The following is a 27,528-nucleotide window of genomic DNA, read 5'->3' on the forward strand; positions in this document are numbered from 1 at the left end:
TCGCAAGGTGCATCAAGTGGCACGCAAGTCATCTCCGAAGTGCTGGAGTCTGAATCTATGTCTGAGTCTGAATCCGATCCAGATCCAGAGTCTTCATGAGATTAGATTAAAGGAAAGGTCTAAATAAAAAAATGCTATCAACTATTTTACAAGAGCTCAGGGATCTTAAAGTATCTCAGGCACTCTAAAATGCGCAAATGCACGAAAGACTGTCCAAGCCAGAGGAGAGTAATTTTAATATCCCAAAAAGGCTTTCAGAAGATATCTCAGCTATGCAGAAAGACATACAAGCGCTAAATAAAAACAAGTTCCACATGGAGCTAAAACTCCAGGACTTCGAAAATTACAATAGACGATCCAATCTGCGTCTGGTCAGAATACCGGAAGGCCTGGAAATTGCTGATATGTGGTCCGGGAAGCTCCTGAGGAAGGTAATTCCAGAACTGCAAGGAGACCTCACAATCACCAGAGCCCACAGAGTTCCCGCACAGAAACATCCAAATGCCAAAATACCCGCGCACAATTTTAATGAACTTCGCAGACTATAGAATTAAGGAAAGGATTCTAAACGCAGCAATAGCAAAAAGATCATTCTCTACTACAGAGATTCAACATTTTAAAATCTTCTCTGACATGTCTGCAGCCTCAGCATGCAGACGGAAGATTTTTATTAAGATGATTGATGCTTGTGCTCCTTTTGCCTTGAAGGAATCAATCATCCAGCAATCAAAGTTAAAAGTTTTGGCTAAGGGATTTTTTAAAAATCTTTACTGATATACCTGAAGCTCAATCTTTTTTGGGAGAACTACGTGCTATGTGAGAGAAGCTATATTGGAGATATAAAGCAGACAAGGGAGGCTATGGATAAAAATATGAATCGATGTATGATCTGTTAGCTTAAGGGTAGACATGAGGTGAATCGGGAGGCGCAAAAGGATGCAATAAGATGGCATCCAGTAAAAAGGGGAGGGGGAGGGAACAGTGGGAAATTCCGTCCTCTGGGGGGTGCCTGGGGGAGGGGGGGGGGGGAGGTGGAGGGGGTGAAGCATTCAGAAAAGAGAGTTCTTATGTGAAGTCTTATTGATTCAGAATCTGTATAGGTACCACAGAGAAACGTCAAGTAGAAGGGTTGTTTGTCATCATAAGTATTGCATGTATTTCCCAGGCACTCAACTCTTTATCAAGTACTGTGTTAAAAAATGTATGCAATACTCGATGTTTTGCTGCTACGTATTCTTTTGAATTTGAGATGGCTCCAAGTCATCCGCTGATCCACAGCTCTGAGACAATTGAAAATTGGGGATTTTCCAATGTCTTTGCGGCATTCCAGTTGAAGGAGTATTTGCGTGTCATCTGCATAGTTATAGTATGTGAGGTGAAATTGATTGATTAGTACCGGTAATGGCTTCATGTAGATGTTGAAAAGCATGGGCGAGATGATAGAGCTGTGAGGGACCCCTGCTTTAGTGGAGTATGGTTTGGATGAGAAAGGTGGGGTGTGGATTACAGTTCTGTTTCGAAGGTATGACGCGATCCAGTCTAGAGCAGTACCCTCTATGCCGGCTTCCTAGAGTCTTTGTTTCAGAGTGTCATGGTCAACCATGTCAAAGGCAGCCGAGAGGTCCAAGAGGAGTAGCGCAGGAACCCCGTTGTGGTCTACTGTATTCTTCAGGTCATCCCAGATGGCAAGGAGGGCAGATTCAGTGCCTCTTCCCGGATGGAATCCTGTTTGGAAGTCTGAAAGTGTCATTCTCTTTAATGAAATGTGACATCTGGGCAAACGCTGCTCTTTCTATCAGTTTGTTCAGGAAAGGTCCATTTGTAATGGGTCTGTAGTTGTCAGGGTTCAGCGGGTCCAAGTTTGTTTTCTTCAGTAAAGGGCGTATGTGTGACTTTTTGAGTTCTTCTGGAAATATTCCGGTAGTTAAGGAATCGTTGATGATTCTTCTTACTGGAGTGGCAACAGAAGTTGTTAAAAGAATTGTCTTGAAAGTTTGCAGTGGACACTGGTCAGAAGGGCTGCCGGCAGGCCTGCTTGCTTTGAACAGGTCCATAAATTCATCATGTGAGATGTGTTGGAAGGAACGGAGAGGCTGAGTTATAGAATTCTTGGATTGGTTTGTACAAGGGTAGTGCTGGTGCTTTGTTTCGGTTTTAAGTATGAGTCCAATGTGTCTGCTTTGTCTGTGTAATGATTTGCCAGTTTGTCTGTGAAAACTTGAGTAACAGGTTGAGTTCCTTCTAGGCAATTTGGTTTGGGAAATTCATTGAGTATTTTATAGAATTCTTTATTTGCGCATTTAGCATTTTGAATTCTGTCTGAATAGTACCTTGTCTTAGCTTTTTTGATTGCTGACTTGTATAATCTGTTAATTTTCTGTAGGTGAAGTTTGCCTTGTTTGGCGTTTTGTTTTGAGCCAGGTACGTTGCAGCTTTCTAATTTGTTGTTTTATGTCTTTTATCGCTGTTTCTCCAAGGCGCTTTTTTGCTTTTGTTCTGTTGTGTGGTTTTGAGTGATATCAGGATGTCAAAAGCTTCCTGTAGCCACTCATAGTTTTTTAAAATAATTTGTTTCTAGATTTGTACTGGATGTTAGTTGTGTTTCTAAGTGTTCCGATTTGAGTTTGTTCCATGGCCGATAGGTGGATAGATGTAAGGTAGTTTTAGGTGAGTCGCTTAGTGTTTTATGTTGAAAAGCAAGCAAGTGGTTGTCTGACCATGTGACTGGAGTTATAGTTTGAAAGGTAACTAGTTCAGTATTAGCAAAAATGACATTGGGATATGTCCAGCGATGTGTGTGGGTTTGTGGACAATCTGATGCAGGTTCAGTGTGTCTAGGCCAGTGATTGTGTTTGGATGGTTCATATTGGGTTTGTCAAACCAAATGTTGAGGTCACCCAGAATGCATAGGTTGGAGTGTATTGTTATCAGGTTTGAAAGCGAGTCTAGAAGTGCGTCTGTGAATGTCGCCTTGCTAGGTGGAGGTCTGTAAAGGAGCAGGCAGTTACAGGAGGAAGACGGTGTAGGATTGCATCTGGTGAGAAGAGCCTCACAATTCTTTATGGTGATATCGTCAACTTTAGTGATATGTAATGTTTGCCAGAACACAACAGCTAGACCACCTACTTTTTTGCCTATACGATTTTGGATGATCGTTTGATAGCCTAGAGGAATGGCTTCATGCAGGACTTGAGCCATAACATCTTCCAACCATGATTCAGTTATGAATAGTATGTCTGGTTTTACATGAGAAAGTCGTAGATGTGATGTTTGTTTTTAGAGAGGGATTGAACATTTATTAGTAGACAGTTTAGAGAATGGGCTTTGGTGATAGCGAGACTTTGTTTTGTAGAAGAGTGATCAGTATTGTGTGGGTTTGTAGCAGGTGTGTTTTTAGTGCTGGTATTAGCTGTATTAGGATAGCAATCGTGTAGCTGTTCTGTATCATGTTCCTCATCCAGCATGCTAAGGAGGCATTTTGATGGGTCTGCATGTGTATGTGGTGGAGATTGTGTTTGAGTGAATTGGTGTGCTGTGTTGTTTTCGTGGTGTAAGATGGTTGTGCAGTAGACATGGGGAAGCGAAGTTGTGAGGTGTAGCGCTTTGCTTATATTGTTTGCGTGTGTTTAGGGCGGAAGGTGTATGAGTCAGGGGTGGTGGTGCAGGATGTGGCTCATGTTGTAAGGTTCTAAATTGTCCAATGGATGAGGGCGTTTGGAAGAGAGTTGCTGTATCTGTGTTAGGTGTGGTGGAAGGGAGAAAGCTTGGCATTGGAGTTTGTTCCTTTGTGTAGTTTGAAAGGTGGGTGTATGTTTTTATTTTGTGATGGTATGTATTATGAGGTGTTGCGCTTTAAAGAGCTTGTTTTGCTGGTTTGTGTGATATGTTTTGTTTTTGAGGAGTAGTGCAAAGGGGTGCTGGTGTATTTGTTTCACGCGATGGATTTGTTTGTATAGTATTTTTGTGAGAGGAGATTGTAAGGTAGAGGGGGTGGTGATGTGTTTGAGTAGAGTGTATGTTGTGTGTAGGAGGGAATAAAGTAGAGGTAAGAGTGTTTGTCTTAGACTGGTTTGTTGCAATAGTTAGTGTGGTGCCGTGCAGTGTATTTGTTGTGCATTTTTGTTATTTTGGTAGAAGGAAGATGAGGGTGTTGGTTGAACAAATGATGGAAGGCTGATGATATGTTTGTTAGTGATAAAAAGTGGTCTGTTAGGAGTAATTGGAGCAGGAAGTGTGTCTGGATGAGATGTAGTTATATATGGTGTTGAATGGCGTTGTTAGTGATGAGTGGATTGGTTAGTGGTATAGGATAGAGTTGTGAACTGTTTGTAGGTGATGGTGGAAATGTGTGGTAGTTGGGATAGAAGGGCGTTTAGATGTGGTTTGGTTGGTTTGTAGTGTATGCTGGTACATTGATTTGTGCTTAGGGTTGTGTGTGGTGGACATTTGGTGTGAGTGTGTTACTATGTTTGTGGATGGTGTGGGGTGGGTATTACTGAATGGGAAAATGGGCAGCATTTCTGGCTGTAGCCCCAACCAGTCTCAAACAGGCAACTGCCCTTGTCCTCTCTGCCCTTTGCCTCGACGCCTGGGCTGAGACGCCCTAAGCCATTGGTTTTTATAGCCCCAGTAGTCAGATGACCCCTTCAGCCAATGCAAGCCCTAACACTATCCAATCACAACACCAGCCCTGATATATATCGCAACGTCGCGCTCCAAGAAGGTTATTGATTCAATTTATTCACAACGTACATTTATCACCATGTAAACCACTACCAATGCCTTTCCACCAAAAGATCTTGCTCACAGTACCTTGAATTATATAATGTTCAGGGTTGGTCCCACGCCTGACACTGACACCAGCTGAGTGAAGTACGTACTACGGATGAATTAAATTGATATATATATATATTTTCTCTTCAAAGTTTTATTCCACATCCTCATTTGACGAGCAATTGTCTCCTATGCTTGTTTCAGAAGGTTTTATAATCCGTTTTGACAAAATTTCCTCTGTATGGAACTCATTGTGAACATTATTTTTTCCCTTCATTCCAATCTCTAGTACATTAAACTGTAAGCAAGCATTCGTGGAACACTGAACAGTGTAAAGTGGTGAAAGGATGCTAAATGCTTCCTGAGAAATGTTTTGTACATGACTATCATTGTGATTGATAAGAATTTGTTCTCTCTGACTTTCTTTTTCGCTGACTAGCTGCACTGTCTTTAAGACCCTCCAATGTGCTTTGCAGCTGCTACGAAAAATGTAAGAATGAAGAACATACCTGTATATTGTACACTTGTCTCTCATAATCTGATCCTCCAGTGTCTTCATCACTGCAACTCTAGACTAAGATTATACTTATCTGGAGGAATACTGAGTTATGCATGGATGAACCTTTTCCTTTGTATTAGAACCTCGGCAGGATTTAGAACTAGCAGATTCCTGGAACTAGCTTTAAAGAGGCTCCCGACGAGGTCTGAATTGGTGAGCAGATAAGGCCTCAACCTCATATAGGGACTTGCATCATTGCTTTTCTGTGGTCTTTACTAAGCCGTAATCCTGCCCTGTTATAAGATTTGATTTAGAGGACCTATAGTAGTGAAAAATGAGTAGCTAGATCGACCTTATTAAGACTGGTATTTTTTTTACCGTGATCTCAGTAGTTTGTAATGTCATGGACAAAAGCGTATACCACCTCTTAGCCTGTTAACATTGCCAATTTAAATTGGATCACTCGGGTAAAAAAAATAAAAAACTTGTAGATTTCCCTAATTGATTGCATGATTTTACTTATTTTCTAAAGAAAATGGTCTTCTTAATGTTATTAAAGTTGGCCTTTTTTTAGTTCGGAGCTTACCTGACAGCACAGCTGTCTAATTTGCAAAGACATCCTGGGGACATTCTAAAAGCTTTCTTAGGAATGCATTCCACCCAATACTTGCCATTGGCTTTGTGTTTTATAACTCACAGTTGCTTGCTTTAGATTTGCTGGCTTAACTTGTTTTAAGCTGGCCAGCTTCAGTTAGTCCCTTCTGAGTAGCATACCCTGTTTACCTGGCTTCTGGTATTCTTCCACAAGTGTTTGCTTTCTGTAAACAGGACTTTAAATTTTGTTCCTATCTTGTCACGTTTGCTGTGCATTCTACGACAGATCGCATGCCAGGCTCTGTATTCCTACGGAGCTTGGTGTTTACTTTTCTTTCTGTGACTTCAAAGAGGATTTTTGTGACAATCTTGCTGGGGTTGTGAAAGGAAACACTTTTTTTCTATTCCACAACAAAAGTTAAATGTCTGTATTAAACAAACTGTTCAGGTATTGCAGTATATATCAGAATTAGGAGAGCACAAATGAAGCAAATTGTTTTGTACTTCTGAAGTGTGATGGAAACAAATATTTTAATATGATTATAACAAATCAGTACACTAAGGCATGCCATTTCCACACTATTATTTGTGCACTGTATTATTCCATCGGTAAAACTGTATGTCTGTAATAATGCATTGGTCATTTCATTTGAAAATATGTTGACTGTAATGGCATTGCTCTACCACACCATTCATACTCCACTCTGACACGTCACTCCATGGCACTCCACGTCATTCCACTCCACTCTATACCATGACGCTTTATGACACCCCCCTCTGCGGCATGCCCCTCCCCTTTGCAGAATGCCCCTCCCCACTCTGCGGCACTCCCCCACACTCTGCGGCACGCTCCCCCGACTCCCACCCCACTATGCTGCGCCCCTCTATGCCGCACCGGTCTACGGCCCTCCTCACTCTGACCTTCCTCACTCTGACCTTCCTCACTCTATGGCCCTCCCCACTCTATGGCCCTCCCCACTCTATGGCCCTCCCCACTCTATGGCCCTCCCCACTCTATGGCCCTCCCCACTCTATGGCCCTCCCCACTCTATGGCCCTCCCCACTCTATGGCCCTCCCCACTCTATGGCCCTCCCCACTCTATGGCCCTCCCCACTCTATGGCCCTCCCCACTCTATGGCCCTCCCCACTCTATGGCCCTCCCCACTCTATGGCCCTCCCCACTCTATGGCCCTCCCCACTCTACGGCCCTCCCCACTCTACGGCCCTCCCCACTCTACGGCCCTCCCCACTCCACGGCCCTCCCCACTCTACGGCCCTCCCCACTCTACGGCCCTCCCCACTCTACGGCCCTCCCCACTCTACGGCCCTCCCCACTCTACGGCCCTCCCCACTCTACGGCCCTCCCCTCTCTACGGCCCTCCCCTCTCTACGGCCCTCCCCTCTCTACGGCCCTCCCCTCTCTACGGCCCTCCCCTCTCTACGGCCCTCCCCTCTCTACGGCCCTCCCCTCTCTACGGCCCTCCCCTCTCTACGGCCCTCCCCTCTCTACGGCCCTCCCCTCTCTACGGCCCTCCCCTCTCTACGGCCCTCCCCACTCTACGTCCCTCCCCACTCTATGCAACGCCACTCCTCTCTGCGCAACTCCGCTCTGCACAGCGCAGTGCCATTCCACTCTGCTCTGCGCCGCTCTACGCCACGCCACTCTGCTCTGTGCCACGCCGCTCTGCGCCACTACCCTCTCTGCCCCTCCCATACACACCCACGCCCCTCTACGCTACTCCACTCTACAACTTTCTGTCACAACACTCTACTCCACCGTTTTGACACGACTCCACTCTACAACTTTCTATGCCACTCCACAACACTCTGTTCCGCTCTGACACTATTCCGCTCTGACACTTATTCCGCTCTGACACTTATTCCGCTCTGACACTTACTCCGCTCTGACACTTACTCCGCTCTGACACTTACTCCGCTCTGACACTTACTCCGCTCTGACACTTACTCCGCTCTGACACTTACTCCGCTCTGACACTTACTCCGCTCTGACACTTACTCCGCTCTGACACTTACTCCGCTCTGACACTTACTCCGCTCTGACACTTACTCCACTCTATGCAACTCCACGCCAATCTATGCTGCTCCACTCTGCCACAACAGTCTATGCCACTCCACCACACTCCCATCCTATCCTAATGCAACGATTTGCAAGACATCAGAATAGGTAGGACTGCACTGGTCCAGCTACACTTCTTCCTATCAAACAGATGTCAATTGGTGTGGATGCTGCCATTTGCTTCAGATGCGAAATCCATAAAGTTTTGTGTTCCTCAGGGCTCTGCTCTGAGCCAGACATTGTTTAATATCTACATGTCCCCTCTGGCAACCTTGGTTGAATCCTTTGGAGTGCAGGTTATCTCTTACGCTGACGACATTATCTCGACGTAGGATGGGAACATCTCTAGTGCCCAATGCAGATTCGAGGCCTATCTGTCAGCGTTGTTCGAGTAGATGTCCCAGAACAATCTCCAGTGTAATGCAAGCAAGACAGAGATTCTGGTTTTTGGATCCCTCCACTCCGGCTGTGGAGTAGTAAGGGCTGGTCGAGTTATGCTCCATCTCCTCCGACCTCCTACTAGGGTGGTAAAAAATCTCGGAGTGAAGATGGATATCAATCTGTCTTATAAACCGCTAGTGGAGAGCACAGTTGGGACATGTTTTAGCCTCCTTCGGCTTCTAGAGAAATATTTGTTCCTTCTTTCGGCTCCTTGTCAGAAGACTAGTCCATGCCCTGATAACATCACCGTTGGACTGCGCCAGTGTACTATACTGGGACCTACTTGAGAGACTCCAGTTGGTGCAGAATGCTGCAGCCAGGCTCCTGCTGAACATCCAGAGGAATATCTCTGTTCAGGTCCATCTGAAGGAGTTACATCCCATGCAGGCAAGAGTGAAATTGAAGGGACTGGTACTAGCCATAAAGCTTTTTATGGATGTGGTCCCAAATATCTCTCCAAGCCACTTCCTCACGATCTTCCCTCTAGAACTCTGTGCTCTGCTGATGCATTGCAGACTGTGGTGCCTAAGACGCTTTATAAATAAAAAATTTTAAAACTCCACTTCATGCCTCTCCACTCTGTGCCACTCCACGACACTCTGCTCCATTCTACACCATTCCTCTACTCTAAGCCACCCCACTCCCCTTTTACTCCAATCTTCATTGCTCCACTTGGATACTTTACTCCCTCCACGACACACTATTTCACTCAGTGGCACTTCATTCTACACACCTCCACTCTTCTCACTCCACAACAGTCTACTCCACTCTGTGGCACTCCACTCTATGCCAATCTGCTCCAAACTATGCCACACTTTTCTACGCCACTTTACTCCACTGTACGCCACATCACTCTACACCGCAACGCTCTGTGCCTCTACACTCTACCCGCTCCAAGCAGCTGTATGCCCCTACGCCACTCCACCATACACCACACCACTCTCCTCTACGCCACTAACGTTTAGTCATGCTGAATACCAACCATGCTGGTGTACAACATGGCTTAAACAAATTAGCATAGCCGATAGCTATAGATAGGTGAGACCTGTTGGCTTTGCGAATGTTTGTTTTGTTTCAGATATCATGATCAGGACAACCAGAACACTCAGTTAGGTTAGAGAAGGCTACTTGTGTATGCTTGTTCGTACTTTTAAGCATTTGTCCTTTCATAAGAGTACTGATTTCCTATTTCATGCTGCTTTAATATTTTATATATTTCTTTGTGCTGTTAATTAATCGTTACTACCATTTGTCTCTAGCATCTGCTCTTTGCTGCAGCTTTTATTTTCGGTTAGTCTCAGTGTTGTCGGCCAGCTCACCACTTTTAGGTTGAGTGAGCAGCCTTGTCTAAAATCTTTGAACTCCAATGTTCAAAAAATGATTGCTTTGTAAATCTTTTTAGGTCGAGCCTAGAACAGCGCATGCGCTGTTGCTCGACATTTAGTATACGGGTTTCCAAAGTGCTACCAGACCTCGCTGGCCTAACGCTTGCGTTCACGCACGCAGCCGACAATCACTGCTGCGCGCGCACCACTCGCGTGCTTACCACACAGCGCGTCCCGTCCTCGCGATCACTTTCGCTTTGATCGCGATTACTTTCGCTTTCACGGCCGCGCGGCCAATGCTTGTTTGATATTGTATTCTAGTGAATGCTGTTGTCACCAGTGGGTGGAGTCTAATTAGACTATGAACTAAACTTATTTTAAATGCATACTGTAACATTTCCGTTGGCATAAGCAGCCATAGAATGTGCACTTTTTCTTTTAATATTATTTGAATATGTCCAGGTAAATTGTTTTTATTTCTAAGGAGTGTGTATTCTAATATACAATGCCTTCTTTTTGCAGACACATGATGAGCACACTGATCAGAATACAGCTAGCTGAACAGCTGTAAGATGCCAAGATCTGGAGCCACAAAAACAATTTCAAGTGAGCATTCAGACAGTGACAGCAACATGGTTGAGAAGCCTGCAGGTCGAAAGGTAATTAGCCGTAAAGGAGGAACATGGATAGGAATGTTTTCACAGTATTATATCTACTGTAAGTGATATTATCTACTCCTAGATCAAATAGCCTTTCTTCCAGACTTGTCAGAATGTACATACTGACAAGTCTGGAATACCTGCACACAAACAGAGTTATTAGAAGCCGTATACGAGGATTCCTGAGTCTCCCTCACACCTTCACCTACAACCTTGTGCTACAGCATTGAATGAATTAACCTGCAGGGATATCAGAAAACAAATATAAGTGTTTCAGGTATTTTAAAATTCTAAATCTGGGTGCCCCTCAGGGGATCTTCATAATGAATAATAAGCTTTAGAATATTTCCACATGTGTGCGGATTTTCAAGACATTTTTAGGTCTCTGTTCTAGACTGCACACATGTGCTGTCTCGAACCGAGACCTGCTGCATCTACTTAGTGGGCTTCTACCCTCCCATAGACTTCTCATTTGCTGGCACCATCGTTGCTTAATTTTTCGTTCTCCATTTGACATCGACATGCATACATCATGCTTTTTCCGAGGTTTAGCCCTCCTTGAGAGCACCGCACAACTACCTTTAAACATGCATAGCGGCCATTTTCATATTTTGTTTAAGGACTGGTTTTTTACTTTTTTTAAATGAGTGACTGTGTGCATCAAGCATCACTTTCCGTGGACGCAGGCCTCGCCGCGAGATGTATTTATGGCAATTTACTTTTGAGCATGACTGTTCATGGTGCTTGGTCTCGTTCTATCCCTGCAGGTACACTTACTTCAGAGCCTGCCCTCCACCCAACCCCATCCCACATCAATGCCGATACATTTGCTTAAGACCAAGCGGTTGCCTGCTCCCTCCAGATACTTACTTCAAAGCAGAGGACACTGCTGGCTGCCTGCTTCCTGCACCCCTGCAACTGACCCAGGGCAGGTGTGAGCAATTAATTCGGCCATAGCCATTTCTTTGCATTCTATATTTTGTAGCTTCTATTAGTGACGTAAATCCAGGACTACAAGTCCCAGAATACAAAGAGACATTGAGGACTGTGCGCTCTGCTGACACCGTACAACATGTGGTGGCACTCTCAGATATGCTCTGCACTTAAGCTGCCTTTGTAGGTACCAGAGATTCTTGTGTTTGCCAGTAATTAACACACTAGGCACTGTTGCTGACAAAAGGACAGGCATGTTTTGTTCCTTGGCAACTCAGTGCTTTCAAATGTTCCTTCTCTAAATGTAAACAATTCACCTTTTTTCATAATGCGGCTTAACAGAGATGCAATATTCTTTTCAGATAATGCATTCTGAAATGAAAGAATCCCTCCCATTTTTGGTTTCTTTCCCGACATCGACCGCAGTGCCTAATGAACCTTTGCCATTCCAAGATGTCGGTCCGGTTACGGCTGCTAATAGCCGCGCTGGAGCCTTGTTTGATTTCTCTTTCCATGCTCTATTGTGGGTACTCGGTGTGAGCTGGGAGAGCAGGATGGAACATCAGCTGTTTCCAGCTGCTGCCTCTCTACCTTAGCATGTATTAACTTCAATGCGGACAACTGCAACCAGACAGACAACGCCAAGGTAGGTGGCCCTGGCGAGCAGGATGCTTCACAGGCTTCCTCTGATCCATAGCTGCGCTCCACGATCCACTAGTGGGTCAGTAGGAAGTTTGCGTGGAGAGCTTGGACTGGGCATCATACTCCCAGACTGATATTCTGAGCCTAAAAGTACTTTTCAGTAGATTTAATGCCACATTTATATGCTACTTCAATGGAGTGGCAATATGAGGCACACATTTTCCATTGGCCCTGATTCTGCAATGAAAGTCCACCCAAAAGAATTATAAAGGAGACTGTGTACTATGTGGAAGGTGTGGGATTGTTGTTCATACTCCATACTCCTCATTGCATTAGGTGTTTTTATCTAAGTATCTGTCCTTGTCAGTGTGACTGTGCAGATACCCCTCTTATTCGCCGGGAGTATTTTTAACATTTGTTATTTAAGACACAACAGTGTCATGGTAACTTCACTTAAGGGACCAAATACGGCTAAAAGACATTCCTATTGAGAACGCCACCAGCTCAGAGCTTGGGGTTTGCTGGAACATATTAGCAGCCCAGTGCTTGTTTTGTGCCATTCCTATAGTCCACTTTTAGGTGCTTTTTGTCGAAGCTCTATTGCTCGCACTTCCAATAGACCCACTGGGCTTTGGGCCGCACATTGCACATCGTTGGTTGACTTTGTTGTCTGCCTCTTTTGCTTACTTTGGTTTATTCCTCCCATCTAGCAGTGCTTCATTACCATCCTTTTGAGTAGGTAACTCCTAATAATTCTTACATGAGGAAACTACTTTATTTTTCTTTTTAAGCATTGTTTTCTTGCTTTGTCCACTATGTGTGCCTCCCACTTCACATCCCTGACTCTCCTTCCACCCAGCACTCTGTGTGGCCATCCACCCGCTTATTGATTGCTTCTCTCACTCCTCCTCATTCCGCTTAGCTCTTTTGGGGCTTTCCCCCTAGCGTTCTTACTCTTTTGTTACCGCCCTGCTTCTCTCTCTTTCTCCTCCTGGCGGCATGAACTTGCTCCCCCATCCACCCTTTTGGCTCCTGCATTGCTCCCCTGCACTTGCATGTCATGTTCTTTTTACCAGGAAAATATTGAAAATATTTAACAGATCCCTGTTAAATATGATTTTTTACTCATAATTTCAGTCCATAAACCCATCTGCAAAGCTTTGCCATTGTCAAGGCTATTAGGATTATGTGGCATGGATTATCAAATCATGTGGCAAGGTTATTTAAATTATGCAGCAAAAATTGCAATTGTACGGCGCACTTTCTGGCAGGGCTTTCGTCCATTTGAGCCAGAAACAACATCTTTTGTAAATCTCAATTATGTGCCAACTGTGGATCTATAACTATGCAATAAACGCTGCAGTCAGAATTGCGAAAGTCCACTACCATTCACTATTGTTAATTGTTTTATCAAAATGTGTATGACAGGTCAATGTAACCTAAACATTTTAATTCCGATTAGTGTCTATTATTAGCTGCACTTTAAACAAACCAGTGTTTCAAGATAAGTACCATAAAAATATGTTTGGCCTTCCCAATGGCGTCCTCTGACATCCCACAAGAGTCTATAAAAATGTGGTCCTGGAACGTAAATGGCCTCAACAGCGGGCTAAAACGAACAATGGTGCTGCAGTTCATTAAAAGGAATACACCTGACGTAGTCTTGATCCAGGAGACCCACCCCCTAGGTAACCAATGTAAGGCACTGAATAGGTATGGAACACCCTGCTTGCACACGCAGGCTACACCTCAGGGTCCAGGGGGGTTGGAATTTTGTGTAGAGCTTCCTTTCCATACACTCAAGTACAGCAATGGTCTGACCGACTAGGAAGATACATGGCAGTAAGTGGCTTATGGGAGGGGAAGACCTTAAACCTCTGCTCGGTATATGCTACTTTTGATTCGCTAGGTCTTCTGTTGCTGATGCTCCCGGAGGGTCAAATAATAATGAGATACGAACGATATGTCTCGGGGCAACTTGACACCCTGAGAGGTGTAGCGACAGAGAGAAGGCTATGCCCTCTGGGTGAGTTTATTCAAACCATGTTACTTAGCGAGGTTGGAGACACCAGCACCCTGGAATAAGACAATATGCACACGTTTCGGCATCCCATGGGAGCCTCTCTAGACTCAACTATATTCTCACCCAGGCCAATAATTTAGGAGAAGTCTGCAGAGCAACGCACATAGCACGAGGGGTGCCGGACCACTCCCCAGTGGAGGTAGTCTTAGTAGCTCTCTAGAAAGACTACACCGTCCCCCCAAAATTGATGCATGGTATTTTCAAGACAGAAAATTCAAAATGGCTTTTAGGTAAGGGGCAGAGCAATTTTTTGACAAAAATATAGGTTCTGTAGAATGGAAGGTAACGCTCTATGAAGCGTTCAAAACTGTGGTTAGAGGCCAGACCCAAGCTCTAATAGGAGGGATAAGAAAAGACCAAAAACTAAAAGGCCGCACCCTAGGGACGGAGATATCAGCCTTGGTAGCCCAATTGGGGGAGGGTGGGGCCAACGACACTGACATGAGACATAAACTGCAAATAAAGCAAAAGGAGTTGAGAGACTTAATGGAGGACAGCACCAGAACTCTAGCACGGGCCACGCAACATTGACTGTATGACGTAGAAGATAAGGTGAACAAATTACCAACATGGTTAGATCAAAACAGAACAGAAAGTGAGTCCCCAGAATAATAGATGAAGCAGGCCAAAGGTATGAGCCAGGTAAAGAAATTGTGGACTAAAATCCTGGAAGGAGGCTGGACCAATCGGTCTGCCGGTCAAATTATTTAAATTAATGCTTGTCAAAACAGCTGAACATCAACTCCCAAAGTGTATAGAGGCCAAAACCGAAGGGGTCCTTCCACCCGACCAGAGAGTGGTAGTAGTAATAATCCCCAAGGAGGGCGTGACCCCTGAAAAATGCGTGCCATATCGGCCGATATCTTTGATAAACTACAAGGCAAAAGTACCAGCCAAAGTCCTGCCTACACGCTTAGCAGTAGTCGTCGCATCACTCGTACACTCTGATCACTACAGATTCAAGCCTCATAGAAGTACAAGGCTCAACTTGCACCGCCTATGTGGAGTCCTGCGCACAACATCTGCCAAAGGGTCAGATCAGACAGCCCTCCTATCCCTAGGTGCTAAAATGGTGTTCGATAATGTAGAATGGAACTACCTTTTTGTGGTACTGGGCTATCTAGGCTTTGGGCCCAACTTTATTGGATGGGTGAAACACTTATATTGCCAACCCCTCGCAAGGGTGAGAGTCAATTCAACTATCTCACGCACATTTAGACTACAAAAGAGAAACAAAACAGGGCTTCCTGCTGTCCCCCTTACTCTTTGTTTTAGCCCAAGAACCCCTTGCAGCATGGGTATGGCTGGACCCACTGATCTGGGGGATACCAACAGTGTAGGAATGGAAATATATGCAGATGATGTCCTGCTTTATTTTAGGAAGCCGAAGCAGTCAGTGGACAGAATACTTAAAATCTTCTGTATCTACGGGGATTATTCTGGATATCGCAAAAACTGGGATAAATCATTAGTATTTCCCTAGCAGGAGGCACCCGGACCTCGAAGCGATGTGTGATAATGGTTGAGCTCGAAGGCTTTAAATACTTAGGAATCAACATCACTAGAGACCCACAAGAATTCTATCATAGAAATGCGGGAAAACGGCTAGTCTTGTTTGTTGCAGACGTCAAACGTTGGAAAGCACTTCCACTTACATTAATGTGTGGCCCTATTCAAAATGATGACTCTTCCCTCGATTTATTGCATGTCATGAAAAATACCCCCATCAAGGTTCCAGACTTGTTCTTCCAACGATTCGAAGCCAAATTGAAAACTCTAATCTGGAGTGGGGGCACACCATGGATAGCCCTTCGAAAATTACCAAAAGGAGTCTACGAAGGGGGATTAGCAGTGGCAGACGGCAAAATGTACTAATGGGCCTCGCAATTAGTTTGCGTTAGTGACTGGGTGTTTGCCGATAGGGAGGAACCAGCTTATCGGGTAGATAGAGAAGCTATGGGTCCTAGAGGATACCCGTCCATTCTATATTATAAAGGAAGGGTCAAAGATCTCCTGGCACACACTCAAACTGTGGTGGGGGCATGGTATGCAGCCACCAAACACCTGGGCTGGGTAGGGAAGTTGACAGAGATAACCCCACTGTGGGACAGCACAAACCTCCACAGGGTGGGCACACTACCCAAGTTAAGTAAGTTGGAGCTACTGGGGTTAGAGAAGCTAGGAGATGTATGGAGAGGCCAAGCCTAGGTCACATTTGCAGTACTGCAACAAGAGTATGAACTGGGACACAGAATGGCTGAGTTATATTCGACTGGACCATGCCCTCAAGACCTACATTCAAGAGGGGACATCCCTCCTGGAAGCATCCCCCTTAGAGGACACACTATTGGCAGACCCACTGACTACCAAAGCCATTTCAACTATATACAAGAAAATCCTTCATAACTTGCCTAACTCATTAGGGGCACTGACAGTCCATTGGGAGGATGACTTGGGAAACCTAGACGACGAAGAGTGGGCAGAAGCAATTCAGGGACCGCGAGAGGTAGCAATTCGTGCCATGTTTCAACTAATTCAATTAAAGATCGCCTAATTGAAGTACCAAACTGGAATGTATGTAACTTATAAATGCGATCTAAGAATATGTAACTGAAGTGTTGACTATTGAGCACAATTAATAAAAAGAATGTTTAAAATAAATATATATTTTTGGGCCCTTTATAGAAAGTTTTGCCATGATCCATCAAATGGGGGCACAGAAAAAGGGGAGGTCCCAAAAGTGAGATTTTAATTCCAAAAGAAATATTTGTTCTCCAAAGAAATGGCTGAACAGATTTGCTCCAAATATGGCACAAAATTAGAACTTTACTTAGGAAGCATGCCTTTTGTGATTTGGTGTGAATCTGTTTTTGCAGTTTCTGAGAAAGTAGACTTGCTGCGGTTTGGTTAAGAAAGGGTTAACTTCAGAAAATGTTAGATTTACTGGGATCGTTAAGTACTACCGTACCAAAAATGTTTAAAAATAGGCACTTAAGATTTGCTGTGGGAGCTTTAACTAACCCCTATCTGCCATATTGATGAAATGTCATCATTGATGTCATTTAATTGGTTATGAGTAATGTAATATGTGAAGTCCTAAGCAGTGCAGGACTGGGGTGCAAGTCATAGTTAGTTGACTAAACTATAACTGCTGAATTTAAGTGGTGTTAGGTTTTTAAACGTTTGTTCTTGTTTACTCAGTTACCAAACTATAAGGGCACTTTAACATTTGTTTTTTTGTTTGGTGAAAAAAAATGTGTGTGAGATTACTTATTTTCAAATGCCTGTCAAACAACAATCACAGTGAATGTTCGCTTTCAGCAAAGCGAAGGGCCCTCTGAAGATTTTTCATAAACAATTAAGCAGTCTAATTGTTTTTTTAATAGATAGTAATGAACCTTGGGCAATGTTTTTCAAAATGGATTGGGCACAAACATAAATGAGCTGAAATGTGCTGATTGCTTTCTTGTTATGTAATAACACTGGGATGAAATGTTAATACATTTGCAGATAACAGATCATAATCATGTCCTGTCTGTTTCTTCTGGGGAACTCTGGACTCATACAAAAATATAGTTAGAAGCTGCTTCACACAAATGTAAACACAAATCCTCAGATGATTAGTCGTCTTGTGGAGCAATAGTAAGTAAAGGACAAACTGCTGCAATCTGCTTCCTATTCAAGGAGGACAGAATGTTGCCAGTTAGAGGGCTTGCTTTGAGGGTCGGTTAAAGGTTTGCTTCAGGTGCCCCAGAGTGGGATTAGAGGAGGAACATACTCCCTCCTGCCTGAGGTGCGAGTACTCATACTTTACCGGTGAGAGGCTCACTTGGAGGGTTGGAGTGTAACTCATGGCTCTCCAAAGGGTGCCTAGTGGGAGAATGATCTCTCTCCTGACAGAATATGGACAAGTGTGCCCCCTCACTCAACTTTGTGAAGAATTAGATAATCACGGAGAGGAAATGCAGATGAAAAAAAGCTATAAATATAATTTGAGGTTTATTTAATTATTTGCACAGTAAAATTTATATGTTTGCCTAATGAAGAGAGCCACTTAGAAACCACGACTATATGGATAAAATCATAAAAAGCAAAGATAATGTAATTGGAATAAACCTCAGACTCCAGATTATTGAAACATGAAGCAATGTGTCAAGGTTACTTTTTCGAGAAACAATGAGTTTGGTGATTTTAAATACGAAACAAACAGAATGAGGAAGATTAACTGGAAGAGGCAGAAGAAACTGGTAGAAACAAGAGGTAGATAGTATTCCAGCCCACAAACAAGGAGCAACAGATAAGTGTCAGGAAAGAAGCAGAACATTAATTGTGAAGAAAGAGTAAGACCTGGCTCTGGTGATTAAGGTTTCATCTAAACAAATAATAGAGGACCAATGAAACGTTTTAAGCCATGGCCTCTCCATATTTATGCTGACAGGAGAATTAACTTGTAAAAAAAAAAGAAAAGAAATGTTAAACTTTATAAGCATTTCCAAATAGCTTCGCCAAAAATCAAACTAGATTCTTTGATGATAACAACAACAAATTCAACATAATTCCGAAATTTGATGAGATTAAGACTCCTATTAGACATGGAAAATGAGAAGATACAACTAAACTTAGTCGAACAAAGCCTGATCCAAGCTTAAGGACTTGAGATAGACATAAAAGAACCAACAAGTGTAAAAAATTGTACAAAATGTTTTCCCACAGCTTCCAGTAGGAAATTAAATGGATTTGTCCCCGAAGATGATGAGAGATGAATTTAACAAAAAAAATTATAATCAAAGAAGCTATAAGAGAAGTCTCACTGTGAATCGGTGGGAATCGGCAGCGCTAAAACAACTAAGAGATGATACATCAATGAATATAAAATCCTCTGACAAGATGGGAAAGTGTAATAATGGACACTAACAAATACATGAAAGATACATTCAGACAATTAAATGTGCCAGATCATTATGAAAAACCTCTTAGGGATCCAGCTCATGAGGCCAGTTTCATATACAGTTAAGCAGTGTAGTTATTTTTTAATAGATGGAGATAAAGGACTTCATTGTGAACCTTTGATACTGTTTTGTTTTTAAAATGGTCGGACACGGGCATTAATGATCCATTTAAAAGTTGTTGAGAAACGAGGAGTGTCACTCGTTATCTTGTAATGCAGCAGCACTAAGATAATTTTTAATAAATTACAGCTCATGGATCATGATTGGGGTGTCTGTTTCACCTGGCAATTAGGGATTGCTGTAGTGTTAACCAGGCCCAACAAAAATAATTCAAAAGACTTTCTTATCCTACCAATGATTCATACCACACTCTTGGTCCTTCGATGGATCTTGCTTAGTGCCGACAAAGTTATACAGAATAACTGCATTAGTATTTGATGTTCTGAAATTTCCCTAACATGATCTCCTCTGATCATTAGTTCCAAATTAGGAATGCACACTCAGATGGAGAGAAACAAATCATAGCTGAGTAGATTGAGCACAGTTAGTTTAGTTTATCGAAAGCTTGGTAAACAAGTGCATTAATAAATCAGGTTACAGACAATTTGGTTAAATGCTAATAAGACATTTGAAATAAGAAGCCAGAGCTCAGAAATTCAGGAAGGTACATGAAACATGCCAGTTAAAGTAGTCTCCCGAAAAGGAAAAAAGCGCACAAAACGTATGTGTCAGTTCATAAAGGAAGCCAGGCGAGTCTGCATCTGGCAAATCACGATTTGTCCAGGTAGTTCCGCCAAGAATCTGTCACCATTGAGGCTCTAACTCCAAAATTATGTATTTTTTTGTAACTGATCTAATCTCTGCAAAGGTTTAAGGCAATGGTCTGTTTATTCACTGTTTGATCACTGAGAAGATAAAGCACTCTTTTGATGTATTGAGCCCTTCTCAAAAAATTAAAAATGACTTGCCAGACCCTTCTATCTGCCCAAAGAAGTTCCAAATACTTGACATCTTAATGAGTGTATTTTCTGGCTTTACAAACCCTATTTTCTTTAGAGTGAGCTATCTCTTTAACTCACCTCACAATAAGTCCACTTGATATTAATTCAGAGTTCCACCATTATACTTCATAGATTTGGTTAGTGTTAATATTGTGTTTCTTGTATATTAGGGAGCCTTCTAAGATTTTCTCCAAAGCTTTCAGCAGAATTACTATCATTTCTTCAATAAATGAAAACATGCATTTATCTTTTTTTGTCAACCCTTGTATACAGCTATGCAAGTTTTGATACTTGCTTTGAGTACTATGCAGTTCTGTAAATCTGCAATTCTTTGTAAATTGCAACAAGTCCACAGCTTCCCCTTTTAAAAGTTTTAGTACTTCGGAGCTGCTTTACATAAGGGGTTTACAAGAGCGTTTTCTCCACATTGGAGTGCAGATTGTTATTTTCTCAAAAAAAGGTGTTTGGCTTTGTCGACCATTCCTTCCTCTACTTCCTTTATTGTTCAATATGTACTAAGCTCTTCATCAACGCAACCTCCATTTTTCTTGTGTGCCATACACAAAATATTTGAAAGTTCAATGTTGCTAGAACCTAGTACACTGGGAGTAAAATGTAGTAGTAATATATGAAAAATGATATTGAAGTGGCATTTGTAGAGTTCTGCTTTTCTTGTAACCTGTTCTATTATGCTTCTCCACAAAATGTGGGAGTTCTATTAAATGTGCAACAGTATGAGGTATGAAGCGAAAGGGCTTTCCCTCTTCAGCAAGATTTATCAGAGGTCTGTCTGTCTAAAAGTCTGCTTTTTTTTTTTTGTTTGTTTTTAAATTGGAGCTGGATGCGGAGACCGTATTGAAGACCTCCAATTATTTTCTCAATGAATAGGAAAAGCTTCCAGTGTTCCTTCAGAATCCTACTGAGTCGCCCAACAGATGGTCAACAAAAACCTTTCTTTTCACCAAAGCTCATTGTCAAAAAGGGTGAAAGTATCTTCTCTTGATCCTTGACAGAAAATGACATGGGAAGCTTAAGCGCTGAAATGCATGGTGTACACCACCTGTTCATTTACGTAGTATACAGATAAATGGAGTTTCACATTCACCCTTCTGGAACCAATCTCAAAGGTCAATTTCCTATTGGTAGTCAAGCTTTTTAAATATTTCTCTCTGTTCATTCTTCTCCTGTCGCTGGACATTCTGTACCTCAAGGATTCAACATCATTGAACATTTCTCTCTAATCACACAGTCTTGGCCACACCAGAGAAATTTCAGGACACTTTTGTCTTTTTTCCCAGGTATAACATACATTTGGCAAGCAGTCTGCATCTCTTCTCTTGAAGGCTATACTTATACTACATCCTTCTGTGAAACTTTTAATCAGAGCTCCTAGTGATGGACTCCTGGATTCATGCAGTGTAGGTAAATTCAATTTCTTCTGTTTGATGTGTTTTAATACAATTAGGTATTCATTCCATGAGCACTTAATAATTCTCCCTATTAGATTAAGTTCTCTAAACTCTATGAAGAAGAAGCTTGTCCTAACAGAAGTCTAAAATGGAGCAGTTAAGCGTACTTTTGACTGGGCCAAATCAATAAGGTTGCCTCTCTTAAGCCCTTAGCTACTTTTACATTTTATAGGAAACTTCCTTCTCAGTTTGTATTTTGCTACTTAAATGGTAAACAATTCTCATTCGAGTGTCTCACAAGATTCTTCCTATGTGGAAGGTAAGTCTCCTTTGTTACACTATTAATTGCACTTTTTTATTCTAAATCTGATTTCTTCTGTCCTATTAAGTTCAGCCATTAACTTCTTTGGTGTAGGGTAGATAGCCTTCAGAGGGGCTTTTTTATTGAGAATAGTTACATTTAGACCCGTAACATTTTACAGTATTCTGTAGAAATAGGTTTTTGACATACCCTTCACAAGGGTTAAACCAAGGGTCTTCCAGTCTTTTCTATATTGAGAGCTACTTCTGCTCACAGAAAATAATCCAGAGTTACCTACCAATTTTATCACCGTATAGTGTTGACCACATCTGTTATCAATACACTAGTAACCACCCAAAATTTCAGACCAGGCTACTAGAAGAAATGTTAATAAAAGCATCATCAACATGCAGTGCCTCCTCATGACTAATGAAATAACACCAGAAGCAGCACCCGGCCTCTGGCACAAAGGCCATAACCACAGCAATAAGTTTTCCAAACTCTGCTTGAATTACCGTTCAAACTTCAGTCTTATAAATATGTTTTGGAAATGCAACCTTTGTGTCGCAATAAGTATCGGTTTGCGAAAATAAATCCTTTTTTTCATTCAGATGGCTTTTCCATTTTGAGCAAGGTCATTTTTTCTGAATGACCATAGATACTCAACATAATGCCATAGGTGTCAATAATATGGCAGTTATGTTCACCTTGATATCAGCTGCACCACAGTGCCAAGGTTGGGCTCAATAATGACTAGGATGCCCACAAAACATCAATCAGGGCCTTTATTATGCCATGGGAGACCACCATTATGTAAGGGGTGGCAAAAATTAGATAAGCCGTTCCTCAGAATATTTAAGTAATTTCTGTCAGCATGCACAACTGGGCTAACAATTCCTAGAATATGTCAAGAATGACAATCATTTTGCGAGGGCCACTACTGTGCCAGAAGTGGACACAATTATGGAGGAGATGAAACCGGTGTGATGGGAAGCAACAAATATTTTGGTAGTCCTTGACTCCAGCCATAGCCTCCAGAGAGTAATACGGTTTATCAGAGATACACAATGCTAAACACAAGTGCTGACAAACCCCTAAATCTGTGCACATGCTAACCCACACAAAAATGCATGCCAGTGGGGCTCGAAAGTGGTTCTTGGCCCCTGCTCTCCTCTGCTCCTGGGCTGATCATGACCCCAAATCACATACTTTCCTGCTACTTTTGGCCCGCACTAAGGTGACTCTGCTCTGACTCCATTTCTGGCTATCGTGCACTCTCCTTTCCTGGACCATTTTTCACTGGTGTTACTGGTAGAGTGCAGCACCAACATGTACAATCTCCTTAGCCCTTAGCTAGATTGACAGTAGGTACAAATGGTCATGTTCTGGCCCCATTGCCAACCCACTGTGGGTTCTTTCATTGGTTCGGCTGGCTGCCACTTTAAGGGCCCTGAGATGAGCAATGCTCTATGTCTTAATGTGCATAAACAAACTGAATAATGTAGTAGACCGAGCTTTAGATAGGAAATATACTTCAAATGTGTTGGTGAGCTACCAGTAGCTCCTGAGCTGCTCATTGGAGACCCATGGGTTAGACCTTATTATACTTTGTAGCAACCAGACTTTTTTCATCCCATTGTTTTTTTTCTTCCTGTGTATCAGAGAAGTAATTTCGGCTTTCACAATTACTTTTTAGTGCTATCTTAACAGATATAGAGGCTTTAAAAAACAGAGTAAAGGCAAAGTGGTGCCCTTTTTCTTGGCATTTAAGGTTTTGCATGACCTACACAGCTTTCTAAATTGTCCATAAACCTTTCACTTATATTGCAATTTGAATTATATTGTCAGAAGACCGTCAACCCATTGTAGGTGTACTGACCTTTTTACCTGAAAATGAAACCACTAATACAGCTTTAAGAAAAGAGCAGATGAGATCAATTGTCTACAGACCCAGCTGTCTCATTTGCTTCAGACCTCTCATAAACTTATGTTTAGCCAGTGTTAAAAAGCATCTTTGCTACCCTATACTTCTCCATTTGTCCCTGCTTGGTTTACTCCCCTTCTGCTTAGAGGATTAGCTACCTATTCCATTCTGGAGTTTTGAGTATAACTATGAGTATAACTATCTGATAGACATCTAGCCGCGGATTCTTTAACTTAGAATATCCCCTCGTCAGACTGGATCCGGAGTTGCACCGTGTTGCAGCCGCATTTGGCGTCAGCGCAGGGAGCTTCACAGGGCTATGCGGAGATGTCACAGGAGGGCTTGACGTCTAACCTAGATGCCCCTCCGGGTCATGTCCCGACATCACAGCGACTCCGGAACCTGAGTCAGGGCCGCTCGATCGGCGCCGAGTACGAACCCAGGGGCAAAGACCCGACCTGAGTCCCTACCCCCTCTAGGGCCCGAAGGCAGGCTAGGCAGGCTAGGGAGTGGGGGTGACCCAAAGATGGACTGAAGAGCCTGAGAATAGGCTTCCATCTGGGCTCGAGTAGCCCCAACACCAGGAAATGGTGGGTAGGAGGGGCAGACTCCTGGAAGCCTGTGTCCGGTAAAGACCGGGAGCAGTGGCCCCACCGTCACGTTTATACAAGGCTGATGACCTCCGTGACTTCTGTTTGTGCTTACATGGATCAGGTGAATGACGTCCGTAGGAACGACTGTGACCGGACCCAAGCAGGAGCCCCAGCTCAAGATGGAGACTGGGGACGAGCAGACTCCGAACTGGACATTCGGGCGGTCCGAAACTTCATCCGACGCTCCCGCAGAGACTTTGGCTTCAGCTGCCGGCAGGGGTCGCACTCCTCGGAGTAGTGAGGCTCTCCCAGGCACCAAATACAGATCACGTGCGGATCCGTATCTGATATCTGCCGCGTACAGGTCTCACACGACTTGAAGCCCGAAGGCATCGCACACTGTCCCCAGACGCTGAAGGTGTCGAGAAGGCCTGAAAACAAAACAGCCCAGAGAAACCGCTACTCCTGGATCCGCGTTGGGACGCGGAAAAGAAGGAAACTGATGTCAGCGCGCCGGGAGGGACTTGTATGGCCCCACTGACGTCATGTCCGTGGACGACGTCAGGGCGGAGCCATGCGGCACCGTCCCCCGGCGCGCAGAGGTGCTGCTGAGAAGAATTCTCCGGAGCCAGTCTGGCGCCTGGGGATATCCTGAATTAAGGAATCTGCGGCTAGACTGTGTCTCTACCTGATACATCGTTACCGAAGGTAAATAACTCGTTCGACAATCCATTATGGACAAAGCAAATGTATTGGTTACTCTAGCTCTTCATCTTGGGTATTTTAATTAAATTCATAGCTGCTTGGAAAAAAAATGCATGTAAAATGTGATTACATTTCTGATCACTCTAAAAAGAAACCTGATCTTAACTGTCACTGCAGTGCATTCTGTGGATGGGAGCACCTGCATGCATTAATCTAACATGGAAAATTTCTTCTTCAGTCTGACCTCTCCCTATCTGCTCCAAAAAATCAGGACATTTTAAACAGCTTTGTTGGACTTGGCCCTTCTGGCAGGTTCACCCCTGAACTTTTTGCTTTTATTGGTGACCTGATGGTAGTGATTTTTGGTTTCTGCGCACTTTACCGCTGTGTCCCAGGGTAAAATGCGTGCGTGTAGTGAGATAGGCCTGCCCTCCCATAGGAATGCATGGGGAATGTATGTGTCCCTGGTAGTTCCTGATGCGTGGGGTGTGCAGGGTCGAGTCTGGTATGTGCGGACTCGTGTGATGAAATGCTGCGCGATGATGTGTGCGGCGTGCATGTACCTAGTATGGAAGTGCCACTTCTAGAAGTGGGCACTTCTGTGTGCAGTGTGAAATGTGTGCCTTGTCTGGCGATTGGCTGGCTGAGGTCATGTGACGGGCTAGGGAATCCCCAGAGTCAGGAGGAGTCACCCAGTGGTGAATAGGGAGACCAGCAGATAGATGGGTGGGAGGAGTACACCTGGGTCCTGAATAGGGCTGGGTTTTCCCCACACAATGCTGGCTCCGCCCTCTGTGGTGCGACTGATGACCCTGGCCTGCTCTCTGAATAGGGAGAGGGGCTGAGCAAAACAAAGTGCTCAGGAACCAGTTGTAACTGGTTCGCCCCTTCCCTGCACCTTGAAACAAAGGGGAAAGGTGTATAAAAATGGGGCTGTGTCCCCACTGATGTTGTTCTCTTCCAGGATCCTACCTGAGGGGGGCTGCTGCTGCTGCTGGACCAGAGGACCGCCACTTGGACTACCTCCCTGCCTGGAGGCCCAGTGAGCTGGCTCTGGGTCCAGCCTTGCCCCCCCCCCCCACCCCTGCCTTGCTCTGTGCAGGGGAGAACTTTGCTGGACTTTGTTGGTATCCTCCTTTAAGCGCTGGTAGTGCTTTATTTTTCCCCTAAAGCGCCTGGAAGCGCTTTGATTTGCCTTCAGCGCTCAGGAGCGCTTTATTGCTGCAAGCCGGTGCCCACCCGGCATTTGCCCCGTGCTGTGCCAATCCTGAAGTCCCCTGGCAGGTGCCCACCCTGCCAGGGACATTGCCGTGCTCGTTGGCGGGTGCCCACCCCGCTTATTTGTTTATTTCACGGCGGGTGCCCACCCCGCCGTACATCCACTATAACGAGGGAGCCTACCCCTCTTGTTGCCGAGTTTTGAAATCACCGCCGCGGCCGGGCTCGCAGGAAGTCAGGCAGGCCGGGGGCGGGACTCCGGGACAACCGGAAGTAGGAGGGCGGGAGCCTACACCGCCTCCTTCCGAAGACTCGCGGCTGGTCTGGTATCCCCTCGAGACCCAGGCGGGAGCCTACCCCGCGCTGGGCCGGCCCGGAGAAGAAGCGGGGCCGGAGGTTCGGCGGGAGCCCACCCCGCCAACCGGCGAAGAAAAGAGCCCCGTGTGTGCTGCTGCTCCAGATCTGACGGAGTCCGGTGAGTGGGGCCGCTTACCGGCCTGGAGCGGGGCCTGCATTGCCGGTTCGGAGCCTGAGAGGCTCCCACTTAGGGGGACATGGTTTCCTTAGAGCGCTAGGCGCTCTAACCTAAGGTGGTATTTACTTTGCTGGTGAGAGCGGCCCCGGAAGGCAGCGGGCCGCTCCAACGGTACCCCTTCATTTGTGCAAGAGCCCATCGGCGCTCCAACGGTCGGTAGCAATATTTCAATAGAGCCCTGCGAGGCTCCAACGTTCAGAGCACTGCAAACTCCGCCGATGGGGGCAGTGTTTCCGAGCCCCGAGAGGCTCCAACGAGGCCCACATGGTTTTTGTAAGAACCCAGGGAGGCTCTAAACGTACGGGGGCATTTCTCTGGGTGAGAAGAGCGGCCCCACCTGCCAGAGGGTCGCTCCAACAGTTGGGGACATTGTTGTGAAAGAGTCCAGAGGGACTACCACGCGCACTATTTGTTGAAGAGCCCCGAGGCTCCCCCATCGTTCCAGAGCCTGTGAGGCTCCAACGAGAGGCATAAATTATTTCCCCAGCACTTCGTGGGCAGCTGCATCGTGTAGGTTGTGCCCTCCACGCTTTGGGCTTGCGCAGCCTTGCCCTGACATTGGGACCTAGGGCGTCCTAGCCCCCCTACAAGGCCAGTTGGCCTAGGGACTGCCACAGGAGGTGGCTAATGGGAGTTTTGCGCTATTATTCCTAACCTGCACCTCTGAATGTATTTTTATGCGCCTTGTGCCTTGTTCTTACACCGCCGAATGTGTTTTTATGCATCATGTATTTTCCTTCCCTACACCTCTGAATGTGTTGCGATGCATCATGTGTAACGTGCTTAGACCCCTACAGGTATTGTGATACTTAGGTGGTTGTTTTTCTCCTAGTACAGGTGGTACTAGTGAGGTCCTGATTCCCTGC

General features: G+C 44.5%; 1 protein-coding gene across 2 annotated transcripts in view; it reads left to right on the forward strand.

The window, feature by feature from the left end:
• The window catches only part of ANKRD12 (ankyrin repeat domain 12), a 436,051-nt gene that overhangs the window by 112,277 nt on the left and 296,246 nt on the right, over positions 1-27,528 (forward strand). For both annotated transcript variants that reach the window (XM_085607326.1, XM_085607327.1), the window contains exon 2: positions 10,233-10,369. In XM_085607326.1, coding sequence (XP_085463452.1) covers positions 10,283-10,369 — 87 coding nt within the window. In that variant the 5' untranslated portion in view covers positions 10,233-10,282. The remainder of the gene's footprint in view (positions 1-10,232; positions 10,370-27,528) is intronic.

The sequence above is a fragment of the Triturus cristatus genome, chromosome 5_2 (assembly GCF_964204655.1).
Source record: "Triturus cristatus chromosome 5_2, aTriCri1.1, whole genome shotgun sequence".
NCBI classification, from domain to species: domain Eukaryota; kingdom Metazoa; phylum Chordata; class Amphibia; order Caudata; family Salamandridae; genus Triturus; species Triturus cristatus.